Source organism: Vanessa atalanta, chromosome 21, assembly GCF_905147765.1.
Source record: "Vanessa atalanta chromosome 21, ilVanAtal1.2, whole genome shotgun sequence".
Lineage (NCBI taxonomy): Eukaryota > Metazoa > Arthropoda > Insecta > Lepidoptera > Nymphalidae > Vanessa > Vanessa atalanta.
In genome coordinates, this window is record NC_061891.1 from 10,504,006 (window position 1) to 10,529,083 (window position 25,078).

The following is a 25,078-nucleotide window of genomic DNA, read 5'->3' on the forward strand; positions in this document are numbered from 1 at the left end:
GAATGTCACCCTTGACGTATCGGAAATAAAAGAGAAAATCAAAAGTAGAGGTCACCGAACACCAATGCGATGACAGTTCGATAAACTGATAATATCTACAATAACCAATCGCGTTGTGTTTAAACTTTAACAACGTTGTCTTTGTTTTTAATTGTCATTTTAATTCTAAATGTAGAACGGTTTGCCAACTTTACAAAAGTATAATTCGTATAAATCAGTCTGGTGCTTATCGCTTATTGTCATTACTCATTTGTCGAGTAATTATTAGTTAGCGTAGTGTTTTGTCAGTTCTACGTATCCAAGCGTAGCAGAGGTGTTGTACAAAGTTAATAAAACATCGAAAAGACGCAACTTCTTCACAGGGAATAAAGCTTTTTTGTAGGTTAGTGACTCCAAAAGGTTAATGACTTACTTAAAACATTGTTATTCAACCTTAGTTTATAGTACCTTTCATTAATTATTTGAGTTCGAAAGTATTTTAATCAGATGTTATGTTAGAAAATAAGATTCAAATTTTATCACCCAATGTATGTATATTACGCGAATAATAATAAAGAATACCCAATAAAATTCTATTAAGTTTAATACATATTAAATTAATATGCAGTAATTGAATTAAATAAATAAGCTACAAATAACAATAATTGAATATATATTCTATTTCTTAGGACAATAGGGCTTGTAATATTGTTAGCAGGTACTCAGTTGTACATTTCATGAAACTAAAAGCTCTAAAATAGCATTCAAAAAATTACTTATCAATTCCTACTTAAACTGGTTTGTAAAAAAATGTTTCATGTCTCTTATGGCACAAAGCTGCCTTTTTTAAATCAAAATATTGGAGATTTTTATTTATTCAAAGTATATATGACAAGACATTGAACCTTTATCTCTTTTAGCTTAGTAAGAGCAGTTATATGAGTTTATTGAGCTCTTATATCGAGTTGAGTGTGTAGCTGACGCTTTTATCGATAATTAGGACATCGACACCTTATCTCCGTAGTTTATTATTGTTTGCGGTTGAAAGAACTATGAAAAATAAATGTTATCTTTTTTTAGTCTACTATCTATATTAATATATGAAAGACTTGAGGATCTTGGCCTCTCACGCCTGTTCCTTTATCGTCCTATATACTGAGATCTCTATTTACACAAGGGGCACTTGAGGCTAGTGCCCAGAGGGGTCATTAATTAATAATTCTGTATCGAAACGTTTTTGCAAAATATCAATAATGGGGCGGCAATTTTACAGTTGTCAGTGGAGGTGCTAACGCTGAATTCGGCACTGTATATACTCCTGCATGTCGGTCACGAGTAACAATTGATGTATTATGAATCTATACATTTTTCATATCGAGTATAGGGAAATTATTATTATCAGTATATACCGCCGTGAGTGAGTTTACTAATGTCAGCAGTAGCAGGGCAGCAGACATGCGTCTCATAATCCTGGAGGACGCGTCGGTGGTGGCGGACTGGGCGGCGCGCTTCGTGCTGCAGCGCATCACGGAGTTCGCACCGGGCCCGGGCCGCCGCTTCGTGCTGGGCCTGCCCACCGGCGGCACACCGCTCGGCATGTACCGCCGCCTCATCGACTTCTACAAGGAGGGCCGCGTCTCCTTCAAATACGTCACCACGTTCAACATGGACGAGTATGTCGGTCAGTGTCGCTCCGACTTTTCTCTTCGACGTCGAGTAGACGAAAATCGTAAATCGTCTCGTAAATCGTAAAACTCGAAGTCACCAAGTTTGTCGCTGCAGGCCTTCCGCGCGACCACCCAGAGTCGTACCACTATTACATGTGGAACGAGTTCTTCAAGCACATCGACATCGACCCGGCGCACGCGCACGTGCTGGACGGCAACGCGCCCAACCTGGTCGCCGAGTGCAAGCGCTTCGAGGACCTCATCGCGGAGGCCGGCGGAGTGCGTCTCTTCATCGGAGGTTTGTGGCGACGCCTCGCGTGCCGAAGCTCTCGCTGGCGCTCATTGAGAGGTCGGTTTCGTGTCGGCAGGTATCGGCCCCGACGGCCACATCGCGTTCAACGAGCCGGGCTCGTCGCTGGTGTCGCGCACCCGCGTCAAGACGCTGGCCTACGACACCCTGGAGGCCAACAAGCGCTTCTTCGGCAACGACATCTCCAAGGTTCCGCGCCAGGCGCTCACCGTCGGCGTCGGCACCGTAATGGACGCCAAGGAGGTTCGCTATCTCGCCCTCTCTAGCCGAAATCGAAACCTCTAGCATCGAAATTGTCAATTGAAACTTTTACCTGCTTACTAAGTTTATTCAGAAACATTCGATCGCTTCGTAGCGAACGATCTGTGAAAACTTTAGTAATATCAGGGCCGGATTATCTATTAGACAGTGTAGGCAGACCAAAATGTGGAAATAGTTGAAGCCGAATATATTTTTCTTATTTGAATTTAATGTCAGTGTGTCTTAGTAGTATAGTAAAAAAAAAACGTTGAATAAAAATTTAAAAGTTTAAAGTAAATTATGAAAAAAATATAAGTTACAAAAGAGTAGAGGAGCCAAAAATGGGCATCGCCTAATGGCACATGACCGTGCGGTCCGCAGGTGATGATCCTGATAACGGGCGTGCACAAGGCGCTGGCGCTGGCCAAGGCGGTGGAGGAGGGCGTGAACCACATGTGGACCGTGTCCGCCTTCCAGCAGCACGCGCAGGCGCTGTTCGTGTGCGACGAGGACGCCACGCTCGAGCTGCGCGTCAAGACCGTCAAGTACTTCAAGGTGAGCCGGCACGTTCGTTCCTTGCTAAAGTGTAAATGCTGCATGCACGTCCACGATCACTAATTGAAAATCGACTCGAGCGATCGATCGCTCGTTTCACTTAAGACTGATGTTAGCTGCTGTTACATGTTTTTCTAGTATTTCGGGGTAATATAAACGTTCCACTACCATGACATTAACTTTATGTGATATTGTTATATCAGTTTATTTATTGATAAAATAATGTCACAATTTCTTTTGATATGGAAAACAAAATTGGGCTAAAAATATATAAATATTATAATAAATAGAGGGGCCTAAAATGAATCCCTGGGTGGAGAAACTTCCATTTCAAACAGCTTCAGGAGATTTTTGATTCTTTTTACTTTTAAATTTTGTAACAATGAGATCAAGAGCTCATTTAGTAGTGTTTCGTGTCCTCTTCAAAAGCTTGTTTTTTTATCGTAAAGGATTGCTTTTGAGCTCCGTAGGTATATCGGTGTTATAAAAGGAACAATCGGTATTATAAAGTAGAAGACGTTATCATCTCAAATTAAGTGACGTCGGTGCATGTCGGTGGACGTTGGGTGCTCACACGGGTGCGGGTCGCTTGAGAGGAAAGGTTGATGATATGAATATAGTGTTTTCTTTAAGCACTCTGAGAGTTCGTCATCATAAAAAGTAAATTTTGGGTCTGTGTGCGGTGTGCGCGCAGGCGCTGAGCGGCGAGCACCAGAAGATGATCGCGAGCGTGCCCGTGCTGCAGCAGCACGTGCTGCACTGAGCACCGAGCACTGAGCACTGAGCACCCAGCTCTGCGCACTGAGCCGAGCCCTGCCCCGAGCATGTGGTCCGTAGTACACGAGCTGTCCTCTCTGTTGCGCAGAGTCTGATGGGCGAGCACAACAAGCTGATCGCCGACGCGCGATGATGACTCACATTCCAGTGCGGATGCATCCTCACATTATAATATAAAAGATTACTACTTAGCTTTACGTTGGGCTTTCGCTTTATTTGAACAAGCGTATAAAATACGTCGTGTTACAAGTTATTGTATTCAATAAGATTTATCAGAAATGTATTTTAAATTTTTTATATCTTTATTTTTTAACAATAAATATATTTTTTTACAAAAATCCGTTCTTTTTCTTTACCTTAAAGTCTACGAAATACAAAAATAATGTATTTTACAGTTTTTTGCCTTATGGGACCAATAAATATGAATTTAAATAAAACAAATTTAATAATTTATGAACATTTTTGCAAAAAAATTCATATAGCCTATTGGAAATACTGGATTGAATAAAACTATAATATAAAATGTAGTCAATATTTCGTCTTTGAGCCAATAAGAAATAACTCGAGTGTACAAAATATTGCCGCTCGGCTACCAGTCGGCTACCGGTCGGCTACCAGTCGGCGGGCGCGCGCGCGGCCACGCGACACATGCGCGCCAGCAGCGCCGCCAGCTGCAGCGGCGACGCCAGCCCGTCCGCCACGCGCAGGTGCGTGCGGCCCACCTCGCGCACGAGGCCGAGGCGCAGCTCCTCGTCCGCGTCCAGCGTCTTGCACACGCGGAACACGTTGCTCACGATGTCCTCCGCCGCGTAGCCCAGCTTGCACAGTTTGGCGATCACCTGGGGGTGGACCCAAAAATTGTCCCATCCCAAAAACTTTTTCGAAAAATAAAATGAATATATATGTATATATATCTAGAGTTTTAAGCATACCTTGTAAGCCTCGTGAATGTCCTGCCGGATGCAAGCCTCGAGCATGCCGCGCACGAGCATGGGATGCGGCTCGTCGCACACTTTGAACACGTGGTCGGGGCTGACGTGCGCGAAGCCCTGCGCCGTGGCCTGCAGGTTGTTGAGTGCGGCGCGCAGGTCGCCCTGCGCGGTGAACACGACCGCGTTCACGCCCTCCTCCGTGTACGACAGCTGTTCCTTTTCGCACACCTCTATCACCTGAAAAACTAATTTTATTAGAGTAAATGAATTGCAAAGTCTAATTATTAGACTTTTAATGTAGTCTGACTTTATTGTAAATACAGATCTAAGATCTTTGAAATCCATGAATATATTACATATAAATTACGATGCATCTTACACATACAAGAAATACTATATAATTCTAGATTTTTTTATATAAAAAATATATGATTAAGAAATATTATTAACCACTAAAAAAGGGTTCTCAAGTAGGCATAACACACAAATATAACATATATTTTTTAGATCTTAAAATAGAAAAATGCAAAATAACAGTGTTAGTTCCACTTAAGAACAGTAAAAAATTGTTGAATTGTAATACAATAATTGGAATACATAACAAGGTACATTCAATGTACATTCTTAAACTGATTACAATTTCTTGAAACTAAAATAACCTGTACCTTGGCCATTATCTGAGCATCAGTAAGCTTGGTATAACGCAGGACAGCACAGCGAGACTGTATAGGCTCTATGATTTTTTCACTGTTATTTGCAGCAAGTGCAAATCGCGTCGTGCTTGAATAAAGTTCCATGGTCCGGCGTAAGGCCTGCTGTGCACCATCAGTCATACTGTCTGCTTCATCTAGAATCACTATCTTGTGTCTTCCGGGTGGCAGTGTTACCTGGGTTGTTATATGGAATAAGTTAATTATAGAAAGGTGGTTGATGCAATGCATTGCTTATTTTTACTTTTTAGACCATGATAAGTTTTATTGAAGGGAATTAAGAAGTATAAATCTTCAACATTATTTGTGTCACAAAAATTAAATGAAATTTTCAAGACTTTTTCTTTTGAAAATAACTCCGATGTTAAATAATTAAAATTGTTGAAATAGTTTGTACATGTTGATACCAACCTTTTGCTGGGCAAACATTTTAATCTTGTTACGCACAACATCAATTCCACGATCGTTGGAAGCATTAAGCTCAAGCACAGCGTCTTTAAAAGAAGATCCGAGGAGTGCTCGCGCCAAACAAAGAATTGTAGTTGTTTTGCCGACTCCCGGTGGACCAGCGATAATAATATTAGGAGCATTGCCGGTGCGTGCAAAAACCGACAACCTCGATACTGTATCCTCGTTGCCTACGATGTCTGTAAATTTCTGTGGTCGATATTTCTCTATCCACGGTAAATTGGAAGTCGTTTTGCTTGGACCAGGTGCCTTGCTAGGTTTTGGGTCCACCTCATCGACTTCCATAATAGTTACATCCTCGTCACTCATTATACTATTTAAACTTTTACTCTAAATTATACATATAATTGATGAACTTAAATTCTTTATTATTGCTTTATGCATCTAAGAAAACAAAATGAGAAATAATAAAAACATGGAAGGTAAAAGAGCGCGAATTTTACATTTACAAAACTCGAAACCAATGTCAAAATAGTAAACTTCAAAAAGTAGTGGTTCAGGCAGGGTTGCTTATACCTATTCACCTAATTCCCTAAAAATCAAAGCGAAAATCCCCAAATTCGGTGGAAAAAAAGTCCAATTCCCCACAAATTCCCCTCACAGGGGGTATTTGTTTTTATTAAGGCTTATATTATAGGTATAAATTTGAATACCTCCCTGTTTTTTTATTGCGTCTCTACTAGTCAAAGTCATTAAGAAAACTATCTTGTCTGTGTGTAGTCTGTTTCAATTAAATGTTTTAATATTTTTTAAATAACTGGCAGGCACCACTGAATTTTCATGTGCTTAATTTGTGTTTATAATTCATATCAGACTCGGCGGTGAAGGAAAACATCGTAAGGTTCCATCGGTTGCACCAAATTATATAGGTGTGTGACTACCACTGGTATAAGGGTTAGAAATATAATTTTCCAATTGGCTCAGCTAGAAGTAAATAGGTATTTTATATGAAGGATAGCTTCATATTATTCTGCCACTACCACCAAATATTCTCTTATCTATCACGATTTCCTAATTTTATACAAAGGATTTTGAAAAACTATTTATAGCAACATATTGCAAAGCCAACTTAATAGCCAGAGGTAAAATAACCGTGAACGGACTTCATACTTGATGTATGAGGTTCTGTAAATTGGTTATGGTTTTTACATTAGTCGGTGTTTAATAAGTACCTATAAAATACTCCACATCCAACAACCCGCATTGAAGCAGCGTGGTGGAATATGCTCTCTATCTCATCAAGGGGAGATGAGGCCTTAGCCCAGCAGTGTGAAATGTACAGGCTGTTAATGTTGTAATGAAAATATAATACAAGAAACATTGAACATCTAAAAAAAAATAAAAAATAATATACACATATTTATTTTATTTTCGATAACTTTGTATCTGTTTATATTTTAGAGACATAAACTGGAATATTAAATGTCATTCATCATCAGAATTCAGAACTGAACGGTGAAGTGTGTATTGACAGTGACAGCTGACAATGATAACGAAACGAAATCTCGTTTGTTGTAAAATAGAATCGTAAACACTCAAATGTCTTATATTAATATAGGTTTCAGATCTATTTTCTTTTAGTTTTATGAAGTTTTAATTATCTAATATAACTTATTTTCATTTTAGCGATTCGTTTGTTGTATTTAGTTTTTATAAATCATAATTGTAATTGTGTTTGATTTTATACCGTGTACTGGTGAATCATCATCCCAAAACAAGTGTTATCTCTGCAATATACCTTAAGGATTCATATAGAGGTTTTTTTCGAATAAAAAGTAATTTTTATAGTTATTGAAATTTAATTAATTTGAAACTTTGTTGAAATAAATAATATTTTGAAAAAGTGTTTAAAGTATAATGGACTGCACTAGCTATTTTTTATAATCGAAAATAATTAATTTTGTTCTCAGTATAATCTGTTAATATTGACATTCATATACTATTTTTTAAATCTTAAAGATGGAGTGGTTATTTGGTCACCGAATGACTCCAGAGGAGATGCTGAGAAAGAATCAGCGAGCATTAAATAAGGCCATGCGTGATCTTGACCGGGAGCGTCTTAAGATGGAACAGCAGGAAAAGAAAGTCATAGCGGACATCAAGAAACTTGCAAAGGATGGGCAGATGGTGTGCTTTCATAACATAACTATAGTCTATTCCTATCAAAGTAGGAAGAAACATAAATAAACCTTAGATTTATGTATTTCATGTGATTTGCTAAAAACCCAGCTATATTGTGCACTACTAAGATTTATAATACAACACTATTATACTCAACGACTTGTATCCACTTTAATTTTACTTCCAAAATTCCGATAACATTTTTGTGGAAGTTCCAAATGCCATTTTTTAGCACATCCATAGTGAATATCATAGATTAATCAACCTCATCTCTCTCAATATCAACCAATGATTCAATTTGCTGTCAAATGTTGTTTTTTTGGCTTTTCTCCACTTATGTTTGAAATAGAGCATATAATTATATATGCTGTACTTAAAGTTTCTTGATTGTTTCAAAGAAAAATATCAGTTATATGCTCTCACTGGATTTGGACGGTCACAGTCTACAGGACACAGATAAAAATAATAGGATATGAGACAATTTTGTAACTGCCAATTTACATAGAAACATTTTTACAGGATGCTGTAAAAATAATGGCGAAAGATTTAGTGCGCACACGGCGCTATGTGCGCAAGTTCATGTTGATGAAAGCAAACATTCAGGCTGTGTCCCTCAAGATACAAACACTCAAGTCTCAAAGCAGCATGGCGCAGGCCATGCGCGGCGTCACGCGAGCTATGGCGACTATGAACAGACAACTCAACGTCCCACAGATACAAAAAATATTGCAGGTCGTATATTCTTATTGTCATAGCATATTGATTTATTTGTAATGTGTAATTGCCAGCCCGTGGGAAATTGTTGTCATATTATAATAATAATGAAAATTAACTCATCCAATCCGATCAATCAATAGGAATTTGAGAAGCAATCAGAAATAATGGACATGAAGGAGGAAATGATGAATGACTCCATAGATGAGGCGATGGAGGCCGACGATGATGAGGAAGAGAGGTGAGCGAATATTACTAAGACGATTTTCGAATGGTATAGCATAGCAGCACATATAGGATCTATATATATCACAAAGATCTCATTAAAATGCATAACTCTCGACAGCGACGCGGTGGTGTCTCAGATCCTGGACGAGCTGGGGCTGCAGCTCAACGACCAGCTGTCGGGCCTGCCGCAGGCCACCGGGTCCCTCGCCGTCACCGGTATCATTTCAAAGTTCGGTATCATCGAGTGCCGCCCGCCGAAGGGTTCCAACATACTCCGTTACTCGTTGCAGCGAAGACGCCGGCGGCGGCGGCGGTGGCGGGCGGCGCGGGCGGCGCGGGCGGCGGCGGCGCGGGGGGCGGCGCGGCCGACGCCGACGCCGAGCTGCAGGCGCGCCTCGACAACCTGCGCCGCGAGTAGCGCCCCGCTGCCCGCGCCCCGCGCCCCGCGCCCCGCTCACGTCGCCGACTCGAGGCCCGCGCGGCTTCCTTCGGCCCGCCCCGTTCCCTTTCAAAGCTCCCCGAAGAGGTTTAATCTCAGATACAATGTTAACTTACACGCCGACGTAGCGGAGTGTCGTTGGATGTACAGCTTACTCGAGTGTTGTCGATTGCCGAATGTAAATATATCGCATATTATATTATTGCAATAAAAAGTTACAAATGACGATGTGTGGACTTTTTCATTCTAATTGAGTATTAATATATTTCCTGCCGAGTCACATTTCACTATAGTAATGAATTTAAGTAAACACCTGTTCGAACTTGTAACTTCGAAAGAAATGTTCAATTATGAACAGAAATATAAATAAAACACATTTACTAAGTATATAAATAGTTAGTGTTATATTCAAACTCACTCGCTTACTTACCGCCATAAATATTTGAACACCATTTCCATGATTACGTTCCCATCGCGCACATACACCTCTCGCATCTCTCTCCTCTATATGTTGTATATTTTCCGTAGGCCGTAACAGATTCTCTCTATACCATTTATAAATTGCAAGATTTTTCGACGTCGGTGGATGTACCCGTTACGAGTATGTTAAAACGTAATCAAAGGTGATCAACAGTCGGGGTGAGCATGAATGAAAACAAAACGAGTCCGTCTAATAATTTATTCATTTGCGAGTGAAGACACTACGTAGTACAGTTGTAACACATTTAATAAAGGATTACACAAAGTAACATTCAATAATGACATCTAAAATTACACATATATTTTAAACTCTGACTACCTTACTGCTAACAATAAGTTACAAATATCGACGAAACGATTTGTCCACGAAGGTGCGCCCAGCGGTCCCTGACACCGCGTACTGCTTCATCCTCTAATTAAAATAGTTTGTTTCATAATCAATATCTGATTTGCTTTCGATCGAGCCGAGATGGCCCAGTGGTTAGAACGCGTGCATCTTAACCGATGATTTCGGGTTCAAACCCAGGCAGGCACCACTGAATTTTCTTGTGCTTAATTTGTGTTTATAATACATCTCGTGCTCGGCGGTGAAGGAAAACATCGTGAGGAAACCTGCATGTGTCTAATTTCAACGAAATTCTGCCACATGTGTATTCCGCCAACCCGCATTGGACCAGCGTGGTGAAATATGCTCTAAGCCTTCTCCTCAAAGGGAGAGGAGGCCTTTAGCCCAGCAGTGGGAAAATTACAGGCTGCTGATCCTAATGCTATTGTTCATATTAAAACTCATAAAACATTTATTCTTATTTCCGAGAATTATTACATTTTTTATCACCTTAACCACTAAGATGGAAGGTCCTTTGTACAGTCAATAAGTCAGATGACAGTGACCGCTTGCACCGCAAATTTTTCGTCTTCCGTTTTCTACAATATGTATTTATACAAAACATTATATATTTATTACGTATTTAAATAATTTCATTTGTCCAAATGTCTAGATATGTATCAAGTCGCCCGTTCTATTGGCCCTCACTATGTACACCCAGGGTTGGGCAGCATTTGAATTACTTGTAATTAAAATATAAATACGTATTTGGTATTTCCATTTCAATGATTACTTCCTTAAAATGTAATTTGTATTTCGAACACCCGACGCGTGACGCAGAGGTATTTTGTAATTAGTATTTCAAATAGTTGAGGCTTCAAAATACATTTAAACAATGTACCTTGTTATGGAATATATCCAGAAGAGTCAAATCGGCTCAAATAATAAAAGACTGTCTTGGACATCAGTTAATATATCTCTCTTTATGATTTTGTGGTGCAGCTTATGAGAAGCAAATCAAAATTAAATACCTTTTTTGCAAAGTTGGAAAAGAGTAACACTTTCTCTGCCATAGAATTAGAATACTTGGAAGAATTCATTGAAGTATTTAAACCAATTGCTACAGCTCTTGATTACACTCAGGGTAACAATTGTTACTATGGCCAACTTCTGCCTACTTTAATGTATGTAAGGACCAGATTAGATCGACTGCAGGGTAGCGCCTTTTACTCTCATTTTACTCTCATTGTACCACAACTTAAAGAGAGCTTGGAAAAAAGTTTTTAGACTTTCACCTGAAGTAAATAGAGCCAAATTAGCGTCATGCTACCACCCTAGTTATAAAATGCGTTGGTTGCCAGAAAGCGTCACAACAGATGAGAGGCAAAGAAATCAAAATCTTGCCATTCATGCCTTAGAGACAAGTTACAAAAAACATGAAATAATGCCTGGAAGCAGCAGGAGGAGAGCACCACTAGTAAAGAAGATGATGATTTTAATGTTTTTGACAGCAGAGACAGTGATCAACCACAGACATTTAAAATGGAGTTAGAGTTGGTCAGCTTCCTTAACGATAAAAGCAAAGAGCTTCCAATTCTTGAGCGCTATCCAAATATAAAAAATGTATTTATACAATTCAACACAAGTTTGTGCTCTTCAGGACCCGTAGAAAGATTATTTTCCTTAGCCGGTTTTATTCACTCTCCAGCAAGAGGATGTTTGTCGGACAATACATTCAAACATCTAGTTTTTATGAAAGGGAACTCTGGTTTTGAAAATTCCTAAAAGTATTCGACACCCTCTCACATATACACGAGCAGGATCTGCGACCGACGGGATGAAATTATACGAATTTGCAAATACTAAACATAGCATTGTGAATGCATAAAAAAAACATAACTCATTCACATTTTCTTATTATGTATTTTGTAATTTGTATTTCAATTCAGGCATATCATCTGTTTTGCCCCGCCCTGTGTACATCAAGTAAATTACGGAGGAACTTTGAGATTAAACCTGAAGTGCGCAAATATTACCCATACCCTGCGCAACATAAAGTGAACGGCGGCGGCGTACGTAGAGCTTGCGAGTGTGTGATGGACTCTGGACGACATAAGCTGGCGGCCGTGTTCAGACGTGAAAATCATTTATATTCAGCATCTGAGTTAAAGTCAGTTTGAGTAAAAATAAATATTGTCACTTTATTCGCGTCGCGTGCTAGTGATATACATAAATATTTAAAATGTTGGTAGCCATCGAAATTAAATGGCACTCCAGCATCGGACTGAATCAATTTCTAACGACGTCAGTTCAATCGAAATTTAACAATAATAATAGATATAAATGCTTTGCACGTTGACCTCATCACACAATATTTTAAGTCACTAAACATAATCCAAATGCGACTATTTACTTTGGAAGAAGAACACAAATAAAAGGTAGGTTGCTACTTATTAGAAAACGATCCACTTTCGGCGGACACTACTCGAATAAACAAACAGTGTGCTCGCACTGGATTCACTCGTCCAGCAGTAAAGATAGTCTATACAAAAATATAAGGGATCAGTCTTATCGCTAACGCTACGTGTAGGTAACGACGACACACGCGGTCACAGTGGGAAGACTTGCGGAACCGGATATGTAAGAGGAGCGGACGATTGTCCGGACTAGGGTAGCGTTCGAAGGGAGCGCACTCGGGGCCGAGTGTAGTGGTAACGAGTGCCGAGATAGGTAACCCTAGTGGTAGGCTCGATCATTTGGCACTGCGCGTTTGCGACCGCTTCGAGCTTCGAGGGTCGACCGAGTCGAAGGTGAATACTTATAAAACATATCACAGACGCATTCACCGCGATCGTGACCTGTGCTCCTTTTATATAAATACAATAATACTGTACGTTCTGTACTCTAAAAATGTATTTTTTTTTATCCAATTAAACATTCGTCAGAACTCAGAAGTCATCTTTACGGAAGATCGATAAAAATGCCTAAGGCATGAAGTTACGTTCACAACGGGCTAGGATGAACTTAAAAACAAAGAGCAGATGAAACTCTTCGCCCGCGAGCCCGACGCTACTGCGACGCGGCCACCGCGCGGGCCGGCTCCAGGGCGCTCAGCGCGATGCCCAGCTGGCCCAGGTAGTACGTCGACATCACCAGCGCCTGTAACCATCCCGTAACGTTCACTCCGCTCCGGAAACCTATGGAATCGTAACATATGGCATTCGATGTCGCACCTGATTGTAAGGCACCGGCTCGGCGAAGAGGCCGTAGCCGAGGATGGCGTCGGACAGCAGGAAGAGGAGAGCGCCGGGGCGCTGGTAGCCGGCGCGCGCCGAGCCGCGCCACGCCATGGCGGCGAGCAGCAGCGCGTAGGCCGGCACGAGCGCGCGCAGCGGCGCGGGCGCGGGCACGGCGCGCACGTAGGCCAGCGCGCCCGCGAACAGCGCCAGCGCGGCGCCGTACGCGCGCGGCTGCGAGCCGAAGGCGAGGATGTACGCCACGTGCGCGCCCGCAAACGCCACCATGCCCGCCACGAAGTGCTGCGGCCACACGAGCAGGGCGTCGCCCACCGCCGACAGGGCCAGGCCCGTCGCCACGTAGTGCGCGTACCGCCGTCTTTGGGGGCGAAGTGAATTCCATCGATGATATCAGTATTGAAGGCGCAGTTTTCGGAACAGCGTTAAATATGCGACTGGGTCGACGTTCCACTTTTAAACCTCGCTAGAGAGGCAAGTTCGTGTGATTTATATTAATAATGAAAACAAATAGACCTAAACGAATTTATTTATTCTCGTATCTATTAAAAAGATAACAAAATAGTCTTAGTCTTAATAATTTAAAAATTAGACTTTTAACTGACGTGGATACGGCTGGCCTTGTGTACTTCAGTTATTTTCACAGTATAATGTCGTATGGCATCCTACCCTGGGGTAATGCAGCTGCATTAGCAGCCCGTAAATGTCCCACTGCTGGGATAAAGGCCTCCTCTCCCTTTGAGGAGAAGGTTTGGAGCATATTCCACCACGCTGCTCCGATGCGGGTTGGCGGAAAATGCAGCTGACATGAATACTATTTTTGTACTGCAGGAGAGGGCTATTCGTGCAATTTATAACCTGGGCCTAAAAGATTCGTTAAGAGGTAAATTTAAAGAAATTAAAATAATGACTGTCGCTTCTCAATTTGTTTTTGATAATGTTATTATGTATGTTCGCAAAAACATAAATGATTTACCCAGAATTTGTGACGTAATTCTATTAACACTAGGAACAAAAATAAACTTGTTACTCTAAGTACCCGATTACACAGGGTTAGTAACTCTTTTTTGGGGCAATGTATACGTTTTTACAACAGGATCCCAGAGAACGTTCAAAATTATTCAATTATAAAATTTAAAAAAATCGTCAAAGAGCGTTTGTGTGCTAAAGGATATTACAAGACTAATGACTTTTTAGTTGACTGCACACCTTGGGAATGAAATGATCGCCTCAAGGCTGTTTCAAATAACTAAAATATAATTATTATTGTACATGCAAAATGGTAAAAAAAAAAAATCCTGAGCTGAGTTTCTTTCGCCGGTTCTTCTCAGGTCCGAGGTGCTAAATTCCGAACCGGTGGTAGATTTTTGTGTATCAATAAGCCAGTGTAAACACTTCTATATTGAATAAAGATTTAAAAAAAAAAAAATGAAAAATATGAAAAAAAAATAAAGATTTTTGACTTTGACTTTGACTTTGACTTCGACAAAGTCACCCGGCCAGTCACCCTTGTGTGGGACAAGGAATGACAAAGATAATATCACTACATTTTTTGTGAAAGAAAATGTCGAAAGGCAAATTTTTATATAAATTTAAAAAATGTAGTGTTTTTTTAATTATATTGTTTATAATACAAAAAAAAGAAAAAAGAAGAGATTGGAAGATCAATTAGCTCACGGAAACCAGAAATAGCACCAGGTTCTGATCAATGACAAACGAAGTACTAAAATCAATGCCAATGATTGCCCCAATTATAAAAAATATTTAACGAAATAGTATAAACAGAAAATATACCAGAATATTGTACCCAATCAATATTATCTACTATTTCATAAGAAAGACAAAATAAATATTGGCGACTACTATATACAAAGTGTTTTCAGAAGTTATGCTATTATGACTAAGTAACAATCAGCTTAGATAAAAATTAGTCCCAGGAGCAAGCTGGATTCAGGAGTAATATCTCGGCTTTCAGGCCAATTCACGTTCTAAGACAGATACTTCAAAAATACAGCGAATATAATTCATTACATTATTTGAGTTTCATAGTGTTTTATAAAGTGTTCGACTCTCTAGAACTCAGCTATATGTTACATATATGAGAATCATTAGAGCGCCAAGGTGGCCATACAAATTGTATACGTATATTGAAAGCATTTATGGAAAAAGCACAACAAACATAAAACTGGATACTCCGGGCGAAAGAGGAGTCCGTCTATATTTAAATATAGATATTCATGAAATTAAATGGGATGATGATTTAGGATTCAAGTGAACGAAAATAAATTAAATCATTTAAGATGTGCCCGTCGGCACTGTATAGTACTATACTCTGTTCTCCGATTGCGCCATTGTGGGAAAACTGCTACAGCAATTATCAAAAGAAAGTGCAAATGCAGGTCTTTCAATGAATATATTAAAAACAAAAATATTAATGAGTAATATTCCAGAAGACACATCAATGTTATTCATAAAAATTAGAATACGAATGAACGAACGAATTAGAACAACTTAATAAGTATATTTATTTAGGACAATCTGTATCACCAACCGAAACAATAGACGTAACAGAACAGCAACAAAATTATAGTTATGTCAAAATAGTACTGAATGGTAATGAAAAGCATATTTAAGTTATAAGAGACAAAATTGTACAGTTAAAGAAGATAAAAGAAAAAATATATTAAATAATATTCAAGCAGCATGGAGTCCATTGAAATGGCTGGGGACTCCCGTCCCATCCGTATGTCGAGGAAAAAGAAAGGAAAGTCACAAAAGTAACAACTAAATTGTATCCAAGGGATAGATGAATTTTGTGGATATTTTATGTTATCGACTAAAATATCCTCATTTTTTTAATGATCTATAATTTTGGATAGGTTTCGATCGGGTCCATCGTAGAAATGATCACTAAATACAAACAATAGGATACAAACTTAATTTTATTATTTCTATAGATTCGATATTTTCCATATTTTACTTTCACTCCCGATTATATTGCTTGGTTGACGATAACTCAAAGAATAATTGTTTAATAACAATGAAACCTCGTATTTGTACTAATTATGAGTAGTGACTCAGTGAACACGTTATGATCTTAAAGAGCTTAATCACCCCTCTCCCACCCTCTCATTCCGTTGAATCCATAAACGTTGTTTGTATTTAATGTTTGAACCTACTAATTTATGAAAAAATAAAGTTTTTATTCCGTCGTTGCGGACTTATACTTGGGTCTGTATTCAATCAACGAATACTACCTTCACGCGTATTTTACCTTCTATGTAATATTGTATACACATTTTTGATTTGTCCTCTCTTACGAGTAATACGCCTCATTCAATAATGTTTTTTTTAATATGAGATTTTAATTTATTTAGGGGCAAAGCACCTTGCACGAGAGAAAACCCGCTAAGGGAGGAGACTTGACTTTGATTGTCAATGTTGTCATGCATGATACATACTGTGGTTGCGGCGCTGTGTGCGCCCGCACCAGCACGCAGAGCAGCAGGCACAGCACGGGAGCGCACTTGAGCGCCGCCGCCGACAGCGAGGGCGCGCCGCCGCCCACGACGAAGTATACGCAAACTGCCTTGAAGAACGGCACCAGCCTCCCACTGCGTCCGACTGCCTTCATCTACACATACACGTACAGGTCAACGATGACGCATTGGCTGGAAGCTGTGGCGAACTAGTGGGTTTTACTTTTATTAAACGACTTCAATAAGGAGGAGGTTCTCAATTCGTTTGTATTTTTTATGTTTGTTACCTCAGAACTTTCGACTGGGTAAACCGATTTTGATGATTCATTTTTTAATTGAAAGCTAGTGTTTCCCGTGTGGTCTCATTTCAATTTGGTCCAGTTTTGATGGTGGCATCTATAAGAAAACCATATAAGTATTAAATTTGTATAAAGTATGTGTACGACAATGGACGAATAACTCAATATGACGCCAACCAATTTTAATGACTGTTTTTTTATTGGAAAGGATACTCTTCAAGGGTATTTTGATGAGAGTTTGGTTAAGTTCTGATTATGGGATCATGACAAAGCATTGGAAGTCTTCAATTCCGAGGAGCAAATGAACGATACTCGGCCGAATCTTTTATAGGATCCCGGTCACCTATCGTAACGTGGTTATGGTCAAGTAATTGTCATAGTCGAATACGATGTTGTTTGGCAGAATTTCTAACTGTCTGTAACCAAATTTTAATCTACTTGCGTTCGTTGTTGCATTACAACATTATGTGTGACCTTATAATGTATGATATTATGTGTGACCGTCATTGCTGGAAGACAGATTTTGTAGTCTCGTTATTTCCGTCAATGATCAATTGTCGTATGGTCAACTTAATAATTTGTTGGCGTCCAAATCCGGTAAATCTATGCATTCCAAACTTCTGACTTGACTTAATGCAACCTATATTTGCCCTATTGCAAAGGTTTTTTTACCAAGGTCGATTATAGCCTATTCGAGGGTGGTACCCTGTCTAGACGATGACTACGTTTTCGATATTTTCTCTGTGCAAAACTTTTTTCATGAAAGTCTATTTTTGTGCTCTTTGTCTATTCTTGCCTTTTTTAACACGCTTATATTAGCTTCACTTGTAACTATGAATATAAGAAAATCTTGGAATCTGGATTTGACCCACTTCGCGGTCTTCGATTACGACTTCGCGGTCTTTGATTTACTTCGGTCTGCGGTTCTGATGACAATACATGACTAGCTAAGAAACGCTATTACAAATCCAATATGGCGGCCTCATCAAGATGGCGGACTGGCTGTTTGAAATCCACTCCCATGATATGGGTATTAAATGAAAGGGTTTGCTTTTGTAATTTTAGTGCGTGCTAAAACCGTATTTTTTAGTTTTAAACTATTTTTATTGAAATTGTCCTCGAAGTAGTTTTTCTCTGTTGAGATAGGCCTTTCTTCCTGACTTCGTTTGTTTCATTTGAACGGCTCTGTCTCATATGGGCAGCACTTAGTAGATCTAATCATATTAAAAAAATACTTAGTGTACATCCGTTCACTAAAAATTAAAAAATGAAAGTGTAGAACTCTAAAAAATATTTTAATCATCATTTGTTATTCATGTTATGTTATAGTATGTGTTGAGTTAGATTTAAAGTGGGTAGATAGTATCCTCCTTGCGTGGTAAATTCATGAGAATGAATAGAAAAAGTAAATTGATTGTTAAGTTGTAGAAGAATTTCAGAATCCAAAATTTCTATACCATAGAATAAGGCTTTATGTAGCCGTGGTAGGGGCAAAGCTCGAAGCGTGCAGCAAGATGTATTAATAGATTTATTAGTAACGCGATAACACTGCATACAATACGTATCGATCGCGATCGTATTACATACATATATATATGTAGGTACAATGTACATACTTAAATAAATACATTGTATAAATAAAAAAATGCTGGCACGTAAAGTACTCATACGTATAAAAAGTCGACGGCTATTCAGTTGGGTAAACAAGTTTGAAAATTTACAGCTTCGCTCATTTAATTATTTATTCAAAATAAGGTTATTAGTTTTTTTATCAGAACGGATGAGTTAAGGCAGCAGTTGAGAAAATTTGCTCTTACATTGTATATTGATACTCATAGTAAATAATAATCGATAATTTCCTTTGATAAATGACCTTTTAAATGGTATAACTATATTTTAATAATTATTATTTGTAGTCGGTGATAGTGAAATAGCCGACATCATTAGAGCGTATATAGAGCACAAATCAACGCTTCCGCGTTTGAGGCGATCTGACGAGTACCTTAACGATACTTGCAACTTCACTTTTTATGAAAATGTTTCAATACAGTCATACTGACGAATACCTATGAAATGTGTTTTACATAAGTACCGGAATGGCGAATTTATATTTAAATAAATAAATTAAAAATATTTAAATATTTAGTGAAAATGTGCATTTTAAAGTTAGCTAAATTAATTAAATTCTACTATGCTAAAAGCTGACACAAATAGACATAAAGACCGGTACTAGAGGTCCAACTAGTCCGGGTGCTTCCGCAATCCGCATTCTGCATTTTTATTTATAGTCACTGTGAAATTGACTTGTCAAACGTAAACTTAATATAAACGAATATAAAACGGTGGGTAATGGGTCAATGCTTTACTGCCCCAATAAGAAAAGTTAAAAAACTCTTGTTATATAAATAATGAGTACAAATGCATGTTATTGATTTTTCATTAAATTAAAATCCCGTGAGCAGCGGACAAACAATACGACGTAGGTACTCATGTCAATACAACGTAAATATATACAATAAAGATATAACATAACAAATAATAATCCATGTATGTATAATTATGATTATTGGCTATTTATAATATTATTAAGATAAAATGAAAATATACAGTATAGTTTCTGCAAAGCTATAAAAGAAATAAAAAAAAAACAAAAGTACAAGATTGTGCAAAAAATACAATAAATAATTATTTAAATTTTTTACAAAAACAAACTACAAATGCCATATGTTTTTTGAGAATTATAAATATTTTAAATATGTACTTACAAGATCAGAAGAAGATATCATTATAGGCATAAACAATTAGCAATATTGTCCTGAAAGCGAAAATAACTGCGCACGAACTAAAACAACAAACAATAACAGGAGTCCGTCCTGCACGACGCGGCACGGCACTGCGAAACAAAAATATTCGATCATCAATGCGACTCTATTATATATACGTATATCTAATAAGTCGTGATATTTGTTAATCACAGCATTTACACTATTTGTTTTGATTTGTGATACATGAAGCGTAAAAATATAGAAAGTATTGAGTAAACTAAATAGTATCATATTTTTTCATAAAATCTATACACATAACACTACCTTTGTTTTGTATGGATTATGTTTCAGTTCAGAAATACTTACAACTGACATTTTTAAAGAATTAAATAATATCATTTAAAATACATACTTCAATGTTATCTAAATTAAGTTTCTATAGAACTCCTTTAATGTAATATATTATGAGACAACATAGAATATTTCGAAATAATTATGTATTATAGGTTTGTTTCAAAACGACAAACAAATGTGTCAATGGGGGTAATGTGACAGTTAAGTTTTTGACGGACTAATGCCAATATGATAAAAGTCATAAAACGAACATTTATTGCATTTTTCGATCTGACTTTTGAGATTTGCAACTTCAAAAGTTAATTGTCACATTAAATTTCTATACAGCTTTGTAATAAATACAGTTTCATAATGCCTAAGAAAAAAACAGGCCAACGCAAAAAAGCTGAGAAACAAAAACAGCGCCAAAAAGAGATCCGTAATGCAAGAGAACACGTCGACTTAGCACAGCATCCATGCAACCTCCCCATGGAATGCGATAAATGCCAAAAGTAAATATATATTTATGATAGCAATACAAAAATAAGTTAATTGATTAGTTTAGCTTATAGTTTTTTATATATTAGGTATTTTTATTGCATACATATGTCTTCAGCATATGTAAATTTTTTAAATGTTTCCATAATATTTAAGTAAATCAAGAATAAATAATTGGTCAATTATGTAGGAAACAGAAAAGCCGAGCATTCTGTTACTTCTGTTCTGCAGTGCAGAGACTACCTGCATGTGCACAGTGTGGAAAAATTAAATGTATGCTCAAGTCTGGTGACTGTGTAGTGAGACATCCTGGAGTTTTTACCACTGGGCTTGGTATGGTGGTAAGTTATTTTAACTTATTTGTTTTAATTGTGAGACAAAATTAGACAAATCAATGTTTCAATTATATTTATTTATATAACCTCAGTGGTTTTCTGTACACATAGAGTAACTATAGGTTCAAGGGATATAACATCTCAGTTCCCAAGGTTGGTGAAAGGAATGGTTCAAATTTCTACAACACAATGTCTATTGGTGGTGCTGACAATTAACATTCAGGTAGGCCATTTGCCAGGCTGCCATTTTATAAAAAAAGGCAAGAAAGTCTAACTCTTACAAATAATTAGTAATATCATGAGAGTATATTAATTCATTGATATTTTGGTTATTATCATAAATAATTAATCTCTAAATTGTAGTATGTTGATATTTAAACTTGTTGAAATGTCTCATAGGGAGCTATCTGTGACTTTTGTGAGGCTTGGGTTTGTCATGGCCGCAAATGTCTGAACAGTCATGCCTGCACCTGCCCCTTAGCTGACGCCGTCTGTCTGGAGTGTGAGAGAGGTTTGTGGCTAAATAAACAGCATACAAAATTGCAAGTTATATGAACATTTATTTATTTATTATACTATCTAATAGTGTTTTACAAATGAAAACAAAATCATATTTTGTGTAAAATAGTTTTTAAGGCATGTGTACAGCATCATCATTTATTATATAAGAGTAGGTGAATTGTATTTTATAGGATTTTTATAACAATTTCTAGGAGTGTGGGAGCACGGTGGCCGAGTGTTCCGCTGCTGTTTCTGCCAAGGCTTCCTTTGCGAGGACGACCAGTTCGAGCACCAGGCCTCCTGCCAAGTCCTGGAGTCGGAAACCTACAAGTGTACGATTCGTGAATTAAAATTTATATCAATCTCAAATCTAATAAAAGATCTATTAAAAGTAATGCTTTCAGTAATCAATTCGGACTTCGATCACTCTGTTCGGCGCGTACAGGTCAGTCCTGCAACCGCCTGGGGCAGTACTCGTGCCTGCGCTGCAAGACGTGCTTCTGCGACGAGCACGTGCGGCGGCGCGGCGCGCGCGCGGCCCGCGGCGCCGTGCCGTGCCCGCGCTGCGCCTACGCGCTGCACCTCACGGCCGACCTCAGCATGTCCAGTGAGTGCCGCGACTCGTACCGCCGCCCATTCGGGGTGACATGTGCTCAATGCTCTGGCAATGTTTCCAGCGCGCTCGCATCGCTACGGACGGCAGGGCACGGCCGCCGCCGACGACGACGACGACGGAGACTACGGAGCGGGTGAGACGTGTGATGTTACTTACGTTTGGAATATTTGAGACGCTGTAGTGCTCACTGAGGTCTATGACGATATATAAAATCTCAGTTCAATAGTCGAGTTGCCACTTGTCATAAGTTTCTTGATATGATGCCACTCGGCACTGTTGATGTGATCTCAGGAGCGAGCGCCGAGGATCTCGTCGAGGTCACAAGGCACCTTACTTACAATTATTTTCTTACAAATCCTGTCAGTGAAGTCTATAGATAATTAACGCGTCGACTAGGCACTTAGTTTCTTACAAGTCCTTTCTGAGAATATTTTGGACATGTATCGAAAGAGTTCTGTCGCTCAGTTGTAAGTTTTAAAAACATAGCACTCAGCTTCTCGTCGACTTATTATATTAGGTCTCATGATGTTTTGCTATCAGGATACGATGGCGATGGAGGGATGGAAGGTGGAGATTATTCGTACTCGGAATCAGACGACGACGACGACGACGAAGAATCTGAGGAGTCATCTTCTGCTGAGGAAGAAGACGAAGCTGAATCTGTCCCCTCTGCGAGCAAGACTACCTAGACTACTGAAGCATTTTACAAGTCGGGTATCCGCTAATATTATAACTGGATTCAAACGAAATAATTATGTCAAATATACATACTTTTCCTAAACTATTATAATATTGTTTAATTTTTTTTTAATTTATTGCATATTGAGTAACGTCATACATTATTCCTTAACAATTTCTATTGTTATATCGTTTTATCCTCGGTAGTCGGTATCATATTGTCGAACTAAAAAAAACTCTTAGCGGTAAAATTGCGAGGAGTCTTCTTGTCTTCTATGCTCGAACCGTATTGTGACGACTCTATATTACAATAATTTGTAATATAAAGTTATTTTTATTTATTTGAGCTCATAAAACCGTTCGAAGCATTTGAAATATATGCTGCAGCCTAATAATTGTGAAACTATAAAATGATATACAATAAGCGATAACTTGAAAAATTCAATTGAAATAATAGATACATTTAAAGACGACGCCATCCTACAATTTGTCAAATCTAAAGAGATGACATATAATTTTTATACTGTTTACTACTTTGAATGAAGAGTGTAAGCGTCCTGAAATTCCCGTCTTACGATGTATTGGTCACGAAAAATAATTTAATATTCTCTATAAGGTATCTAGCGCCGTATGATCACATAATGAAGTTTTATCGCTGCAGCGAAATTTAGTTGTATATCTTACATTATTTGACAAATTTTTTTTATGAACACCTCTCTACGGTAAAATATAATATGGCAATGCATTTAATATGGCAAATAGGTATTTTCGAAAATACCTATTTGCACCGCGTATCGGCACTTTTACGGACCTCTTAATACTTTGTAAAGTTAAAAATAATTAATATAATTCTTTAATTGCTCATGGCTTTTTATATACTTTATATATTGTTAAACCAGCTATAACTACTATATTTCATTACAATACGTTTTTGGTGCATTTATTCAAATTTCAAATCACAATTCACAAGTTCATTATTATTATTAGCACTCAGAAAAGAGCTGAGAGCGGTAATATTATAACGTTACGTTACGTTAAATTGCCGACGCCGGATAAACACGGCAAAAAATCCTAAGCATTTGGGCGATATGTGGTTTTTTCCACGGACACCTCTGAAAAAGTATTTTTTCCAACAAAAATAAAAACATGGTTATATATTTTTTTTTTATTCATTTATTTTATGAGCTAGTTATTTAAATCGAGTGAAGTACGTATGTAACCGAAACAAATTATAGACATTTTTAGTACTCTTTCTGAGGTAATATAGTAACAAAAATAATTAGAAACGATATTACTAATAACTAACTAACTATAATACTTTATAATTCTAAAATAAACTACGCCAATAATATTATTGCCATATTTGACTCCGAAAACATTACTTGGTCATGGGAATTGCTACAATCCATAAAATTAAAATGACATGCGCTGATTGACTGTGAGGTAATTCATTGCGCCTTCGGCTGATCGAATAAGATTTTCTTCTGAGCTAGATCTAAACTACTTAGAATCCACATTTTTTTTTCAAATATTGTTAATGTTTGTTATTTTTATATTTTTTATTAAACTTGATAGGTGATCTTAATGGTCATGATTTTATTTCATCGTTACTATGTAGAACAACATAAAAAAGAAGATCCAAAGGAAATCAATAATTCAGGTATAGAAAATATATGACTTTAAAAGATATTATTGCGAGTTAAATACTTCAATTGAATATATATAAACACCCAATGATAGGCAGAAGACTGATTGTTTAAAACTATTAAAATTAAAAATAGTGAAAACATGTATTTAGTTTCTTTATTTTATTTTTAATATATGTACTTAGAACCTAAAATACTTCCTTTTAGCTTATCTAACTTCAAACTGGTGTTCAAATTAAATGATAACAGTTAACCTAATATATATAATTAAAATATTTGGACTAATAATAAAAACCTACTAATAGTTAAGATAAATAATTTAATGCATATTTCCTCACACGGTTTATTATGTGTAAGTTATATTTAATAGGTTATCTGTGACCTGTTTAAAAAAAAAAAATTTACAAAAGTTACACAAAAATATAATTGTGTCACAGCCTAGCCATATTTATGGACATGTTACCCTACTCTATAGCTTATGAGCGTGCCGCTATGGCGTCAGAGGCTAGCGGTGCCGGATTCTCTATGGCGCTGCAGCCGCGTAATCAAATGTCAAATTCATAATGATCATAACGCCGCACGGCGACTTGTTTGTATAACATAAAAAATCTAAATATTATTTAGAAAGAAGAAAAAAACTAATAAATATTTAATCATTACCTACTAAATTTATTCTACTTATGTATATCAATTACCAATTCCCGGTCTATTTTTATAGTCTATGGTTGA

The 25,078-nt window shown here is 37.8% G+C and overlaps 5 protein-coding genes and 1 long non-coding RNA gene across 10 annotated transcripts; 4 read left to right on the top strand and 2 right to left on the bottom strand.

The window, feature by feature from the left end:
- The first annotated feature begins 1,096 nt into the window (after positions 1-1,096).
- Positions 1,097-13,967, top strand: LOC125072448. The gene is made up of 3 exons (XR_007119960.1): positions 1,097-1,212; positions 1,253-1,254; positions 13,957-13,967. It is a non-coding gene; the product is annotated as an uncharacterized LOC125072448 (long non-coding RNA).
- On the top strand, positions 1,420-3,780 carry LOC125072444 (glucosamine-6-phosphate isomerase). 2 transcript variants are annotated; one of them, XM_047683076.1, is made up of 5 exons: positions 1,420-1,660; positions 1,762-1,944; positions 2,015-2,199; positions 2,578-2,751; positions 3,617-3,780. In XM_047683076.1, the coding sequence occupies exons 1-5, from the start codon at positions 1,435-1,437 to the stop codon at positions 3,659-3,661; spliced, it is 813 nt and encodes a 270-aa protein (XP_047539032.1). In that variant the 5' UTR covers positions 1,420-1,434; the 3' UTR covers positions 3,662-3,780. The 2 variants fall into 2 exon arrangements, with proteins under 2 accessions (XP_047539032.1, XP_047539031.1); XM_047683075.1 differs by having other exon boundaries at positions 3,446-3,757.
- Positions 3,838-6,144, bottom strand: LOC125072443 (replication factor C subunit 2). The gene is made up of 4 exons (XM_047683074.1): positions 5,582-6,144; positions 5,126-5,347; positions 4,461-4,697; positions 3,838-4,367 (listed from the first exon to the last, which is right to left on the bottom strand). Exons 1-4 carry the CDS (start codon positions 5,945-5,947, stop codon positions 4,140-4,142), a joined length of 1,053 nt encoding a protein of 350 aa, XP_047539030.1. The 5' UTR covers positions 5,948-6,144; the 3' UTR covers positions 3,838-4,139.
- On the top strand, positions 7,110-9,368 carry LOC125072445 (charged multivesicular body protein 2a). Of its 4 annotated transcripts, none has more exons than XM_047683079.1 (6): positions 7,110-7,414; positions 7,592-7,765; positions 8,279-8,491; positions 8,617-8,714; positions 8,820-8,917; positions 8,992-9,368. In XM_047683079.1, exons 2-6 carry the CDS (start codon positions 7,598-7,600, stop codon positions 9,117-9,119), a joined length of 705 nt encoding a protein of 234 aa, XP_047539035.1. In that variant the 5' UTR covers positions 7,110-7,414; positions 7,592-7,597; the 3' UTR covers positions 9,120-9,368. The 4 variants fall into 4 exon arrangements, with proteins under 4 accessions (XP_047539035.1, XP_047539033.1, XP_047539034.1 ...); XM_047683077.1 differs by having other exon boundaries at positions 7,110-7,413; positions 7,598-7,765; XM_047683078.1 differs by having other exon boundaries at positions 7,110-7,395; positions 7,598-7,765.
- LOC125072447 (lysoplasmalogenase) lies at positions 11,445-20,029 on the bottom strand. Its single transcript, XM_047683081.1, has 5 exons — positions 19,743-20,029; positions 16,661-16,833; positions 13,179-13,560; positions 13,007-13,104; positions 11,445-12,909 (listed from the first exon to the last, which is right to left on the bottom strand). The coding sequence occupies exons 1-4, from the start codon at positions 19,770-19,772 to the stop codon at positions 13,015-13,017; spliced, it is 675 nt and encodes a 224-aa protein (XP_047539037.1). The 5' UTR covers positions 19,773-20,029; the 3' UTR covers positions 11,445-12,909; positions 13,007-13,014.
- A 309-nt stretch (positions 20,030-20,338) lies between these two features.
- Positions 20,339-22,810, top strand: LOC125072239 (zinc finger protein 330 homolog). The gene is made up of 7 exons (XM_047682764.1): positions 20,339-20,587; positions 20,764-20,914; positions 21,308-21,419; positions 21,622-21,741; positions 21,855-22,016; positions 22,087-22,158; positions 22,566-22,810. The coding sequence occupies exons 1-7, from the start codon at positions 20,448-20,450 to the stop codon at positions 22,712-22,714; spliced, it is 906 nt and encodes a 301-aa protein (XP_047538720.1). The 5' UTR covers positions 20,339-20,447; the 3' UTR covers positions 22,715-22,810.
- Positions 22,811-25,078: the final 2,268 nt, after the last annotated feature.

Excerpts from the sequence above, each read along its gene's own strand:
- LOC125072444 (XM_047683075.1), top strand. The coding sequence starts at position 1,435 with ATGCGTCTCATAATCCTGGAGGACGCGTCGGTGGTGGCGGACTGGGCG. Across the intron at positions 2,200-2,577 it reads CCGTAATGGACGCCAAGGAG|GTGATGATCCTGATAACGGG; the intron begins GTTCGCTATCTC and ends TGCGGTCCGCAG. Across the intron at positions 2,752-3,445 it reads AGACCGTCAAGTACTTCAAG|GCGCTGAGCGGCGAGCACCA; the intron begins GTGAGCCGGCAC and ends GTGTGCGCGCAG.
- LOC125072443 (XM_047683074.1), bottom strand. The coding sequence starts at position 5,947 with ATGAGTGACGAGGATGTAACTATTATGGAAGTCGATGAGGTGGACCCA. Across the intron at positions 5,348-5,581 it reads AAATGTTTGCCCAGCAAAAG|GTAACACTGCCACCCGGAAG; the intron begins GTTGGTATCAAC and ends ATAACAACCCAG. Across the intron at positions 4,368-4,460 it reads ACATTCACGAGGCTTACAAG|GTGATCGCCAAACTGTGCAA; the intron begins GTATGCTTAAAA and ends GTCCACCCCCAG.
- LOC125072445 (XM_047683079.1), top strand. The coding sequence starts at position 7,598 with ATGGAGTGGTTATTTGGTCACCGAATGACTCCAGAGGAGATGCTGAGA. Across the intron at positions 7,766-8,278 it reads TTGCAAAGGATGGGCAGATG|GATGCTGTAAAAATAATGGC; the intron begins GTGTGCTTTCAT and ends ACATTTTTACAG. Across the intron at positions 8,492-8,616 it reads AGATACAAAAAATATTGCAG|GAATTTGAGAAGCAATCAGA; the intron begins GTCGTATATTCT and ends ATCAATCAATAG.
- LOC125072447 (XM_047683081.1), bottom strand. The coding sequence starts at position 19,772 with ATGCCTATAATGATATCTTCTTCTGATCTT. Across the intron at positions 13,561-16,660 it reads CACACAGCGCCGCAACCACA|ACGGCGGTACGCGCACTACG; the intron begins GTATGTATCATG and ends TCGCCCCCAAAG. Across the intron at positions 13,105-13,178 it reads AGCCGGTGCCTTACAATCAG|GCGCTGGTGATGTCGACGTA; the intron begins GTGCGACATCGA and ends GGATGGTTACAG.
- LOC125072239 (XM_047682764.1), top strand. The coding sequence starts at position 20,448 with ATGCCTAAGAAAAAAACAGGCCAACGCAAAAAAGCTGAGAAACAAAAA. Across the intron at positions 21,420-21,621 it reads CTGTCTGGAGTGTGAGAGAG|GAGTGTGGGAGCACGGTGGC; the intron begins GTTTGTGGCTAA and ends AACAATTTCTAG. Across the intron at positions 21,742-21,854 it reads GGAGTCGGAAACCTACAAGT|GTCAGTCCTGCAACCGCCTG; the intron begins GTACGATTCGTG and ends CGGCGCGTACAG.